Raw genomic sequence first — 3,923 nt, forward strand, 5'->3', positions numbered from 1 at the left:
GCCGATCTATTCAATGCTGGAATCAGACCTGCTATTAATGTGGGTATCTCTGTTTCCCGAGTGGGGTCTGCAGCTCAAATTAAAGCCATGAAACAGGTAGCTGGTAAATTAAAATTGGAACTGGCGCAATTCGCAGAATTAGAAGCCTTTGCACAATTTGCTTCTGATCTCGATAAAGCTAGTCAAAATCAATTGGCAAGAGGTCAACGATTACGTGAATTGCTTAAACAATCCCAATGCGCTCCTCTCTCGGTGGCAGAACAGATAATAACTATTTTTACTGGAATAAATGGTTATCTTGATTCATTAGAACTTGGACAGGTAAAGAAATTTATTGTTGAGTTACGTACTTACTTAAAAACTAATAAACCTCGGTTCGAAGAAATCATATCTTCTACTAAGATATTTACCGAGGAAGCAGAAGCCCTTTTGAAAGAAGCTATTCGGGACCAAATGGATCGTTTTCTACTTCAGCAACAAGTATAAAGAAATTTTGATCAAATTTCACTTTAATATCCAATCAAGCGTTTCGGATTTCAATAGTCAAAAGGTCTTTCGAGGTATCGAAATAAAAAAAAAAGATAGAAAGAATTGCGTCCAATAGGATTTGAACCTATACCAAAGGTTTAGAAGACCTCTACCCTATCCATTAGGCAATGGACGCTTTTCGAAAACAGAGGATCTTAAATACTATTCGAAATTCAGAAGAATTGCGCGGTGGGGCCGTTGAACAACTCGAAAAAGCCCGGGCTCGCTTACGGAAAATAGAAACGGAAGCCGAGCAGTTTCGAGTGAATGGATACTCTGAGATAGAACGAGAAAAATTGAATTTGATTCAGTCAACTTATAAGACTTTAGAACAATTAGAAAATTATAAAAATGAAACTATTCGGTTTGAACAGCAAAGGGCACTTAATCAAGTCCGACAACGGGTTTTCCAACAAGCCTTACAAAGAGCTCTAGGAACTCTGAATAGTTGTTTGAACAACGAGTTACATTTACGTACCATTAGTGCCAATATTGGCATGTTGGGAACAATGAAAGAAATAACTGATTAATTAGTCTTTCTACCGGAGGTCTTATTTTTTTTGCAAAAAGAATGAAGAAATAATCATGGTAACCATTCAAGCCGACGAAATTAGTAATCTTATCCGTGAACGTATTGAACAATATAATAGAGAAGTCAATATTGTAAATACCGGTACCGTACTTCAAGTAGGCGATGGCATTGCTCGTATTTACGGTCTTGATGAAGTAATGGCAGGGGAATTGGTAGAATTTGAAGAGGGTACAATCGGCATTGCTCTCAATTTGGAATCAAAAAATGTTGGTGTTGTATTAATGGGCGATGGGTTGATGATACAAGAAGGAAGTTCTGTAAAAGCAACGGCAAGAATTGCTTAGATACCAGTGGGTGCGACGCCTATTTGGGTCGTGTTATAAATGCCCTGGCTAACCCTATTGATGGTAGGGGCGAAATTTCAGCTTCTGGATTTCGATTAATTGAATCCCCTGCTCCGGGGATTATTTCGCGTCGTTCCGTATATGAGCCTCTTCAAACCAGGCTTATTGCTATCGATTCGATGATCCCTATAGGACGTGGTCAACGAGAATTAATTATTGGGGACAGACAAACCGGTAAAACAGCAGTAGCCACGAATACGATTCTCAATCAACAAGGTCAAAATGTAATATGTGTTTATGTAGCTATTGGGCAAAAAGCATCTTCTGTGGCTCAGGTAGTTACTACCTTACAGGAAAGGGGGGCGATGGAATACACTATTGTGGTAGCCGAAACGGCGGATTCCCCTGCTACATTACAATACCTCGCTCCTTATACAGGAGCAGCTCTGGCTGAATATTTTATGTATCGTGAAAGACACACTTTAATCATTTATGATGATCTCTCCAAACAAGCCCAAGCTTATCGTCAAATGTCTTTTCTATTACGCAGACCGCCCGGTCGCGAAGCTTATCCAGGAGATGTTTTTTATTTGCACTCACGCCTTTTGGAAAGAGCTGCTAAATCAAGTTCTAAGTTAGGTGAACACATGAAACATGTAGGGCAAAAACTATCATTGCCAAATATCAACAAACGTTTGGAAGATCAAGAGTTCATAGTACATACTGTTAAGGATATATGTGGTTGATGTTTTCTATCTTTGTATTTGTTCTAATTATACTCCTTTAGAATAGGTGTGTTAGATTAGTTGTTGCAATTCCCTAGCGCGCTATTTAATTCTCCTTTGTATACTATTTATACCTAGTAGCTTTACATCAATAAAGTACATTTCATTTCCTCACATGGTATTCAGAGCCACTTTCTCCTAAGAGATTATTATTTTACTCCTTCCCTTACACCACTTTGTGAGTTCATGGCTTCCCAATCGGCTGTGACCACTACTGATGTTATCCAGCTTAATGCTCCATCCAATCTTCCAATCAAACTCACACTACCAATTTCCCTGTTTAGCGACGCCAAGTTCAATCTACGTTAATCGGATTCAATCTCCTTGGCTATATCGATGGTTCTGTTAAAGAACCAGCCAAGTTCAGTGATACTACCCAAACCACCCCAAACCCCGCACATTTAGTTTGGTACAGGCAGGACCAGATAATTACTAATGCCTTATTGGGGAGTTGTTCGGACACCATCCAACCTCTCATTTCTTCTGCTTCAACAGCGTATGCCTAGAAACGCCTCATCACCAGCTATGCAAGTGCCTCTCGAGGGCGGATCATTTCCCTCAAGGCCAAGCTCACCAGAAACCTGAAAGGTGATCGGTCGGTTACTACCTTCTTGAATGACATGCGGTCCATCGCCGACGATCTCGCTTTGGCTCAATGCCCAGTTTCGGATGACCACATGGTTGTGTACATCCTAACACAACTTGGAGACGAATATAGTTCCATTACATATGCTATTCGTATCCGTGACAAGCTCATCTCTTTGGGCAAATTGGCTGACATTCTCACGGATCATGAACGTCACTTGAAAGAAACAGATGATGTTTGGCAGTCCCTATTGGCCACCGCGAATGCCACCCAACGCAGTCCCTCAACTTCTTTCCGCAAAGTGGCAACAATCCGTCCAGTGTTGTTTGCCAGTACTGCAATTTTGCTGGCCATGAAGCCCGTGTTTGTTGAAAATTGGCCGGGTTCTTAAAGGATAATAACATTTTTCCTATGCAGGCAACACCGTCCAATCAGTCACCAATAACCAACTCCGCAGTTGGGTCGACCTCACCGTGGTTGTTTGACAGTGGGGCGTCTCACCATGCCACTCCAAATATGACTCCACTACAAACCTTCTCCGAGTACAAGGGTCCAGATGAGATACGCTTGGGTGACGGTAATTCCTTAAAAATCTCTCATATTGGTCAATTTGCATTCCCACTTCTTCTTTTGGGCTCATTCTTCAAAACATTCTCCGTGTCCCACAATTGCACAATATATAATTTAGTGTTTGTGTCTTAGTTGTGCAAAACTAATCATGTGTTGGTTGAATTTTTTCACTCATATTTTGTCGTGAAGGATCTTCGAACGGGGATGTCGCTTCTGCAGGGGACGAACGTTAATGCAATGGTGTATACTACGGACCCCTCTCAAGTAAGCCTATTATTAATTCCATAAATCTGTCCAGTATGTCGCAGTGACACCATCGCCTTGGACATCCATCTAGAAAGGTGTTACATCTTGTGTTGCAACACTGTAGTGTTCCCGTTTCTATGTCATTATTAAATAAATTTTATTGGCAGTAGTGCAATGTATACAAGAGTCACAAGTTACCTTTTGCCAAGAGCACTCTTGTTAGTACTAAACCTCTCCAATTAATCTACACTGATGTATGGGGTACCTCTGACACATCGATTGATATATTTACTTATTATGTTATTTTCATTGATCATTTTCACGATATATTT

At 40.6% G+C, this 3,923-nt stretch overlaps 1 protein-coding gene and 1 non-coding gene across 2 annotated transcripts; one reads left to right on the forward strand and one right to left on the reverse strand.

Moving 5' to 3' along the window:
* Positions 1-592: 592 nt before the first annotated feature.
* TRNAR-UCU lies at positions 593-664 on the reverse strand. The gene has a single exon. It is a non-coding gene; the product is annotated as a tRNA-Arg (tRNA).
* A 9-nt stretch (positions 665-673) lies between these two features.
* LOC116015764 (ATP synthase subunit alpha, chloroplastic-like) lies at positions 674-3,578 on the forward strand. Its single transcript, XM_031255936.1, is given in 5 exon segments — positions 674-1,416; positions 1,419-2,120; positions 2,696-3,136; positions 3,193-3,352; positions 3,535-3,578. Coding segments are annotated over 5 exon segments (1,650 nt in total). The 5' UTR covers positions 674-1,113.
* The last annotated feature ends 345 nt before the right edge of the window (positions 3,579-3,923 follow it).

This window comes from Ipomoea triloba, chromosome 4 (assembly GCF_003576645.1).
Source record: "Ipomoea triloba cultivar NCNSP0323 chromosome 4, ASM357664v1".
Lineage (NCBI taxonomy): Eukaryota > Viridiplantae > Streptophyta > Magnoliopsida > Solanales > Convolvulaceae > Ipomoea > Ipomoea triloba.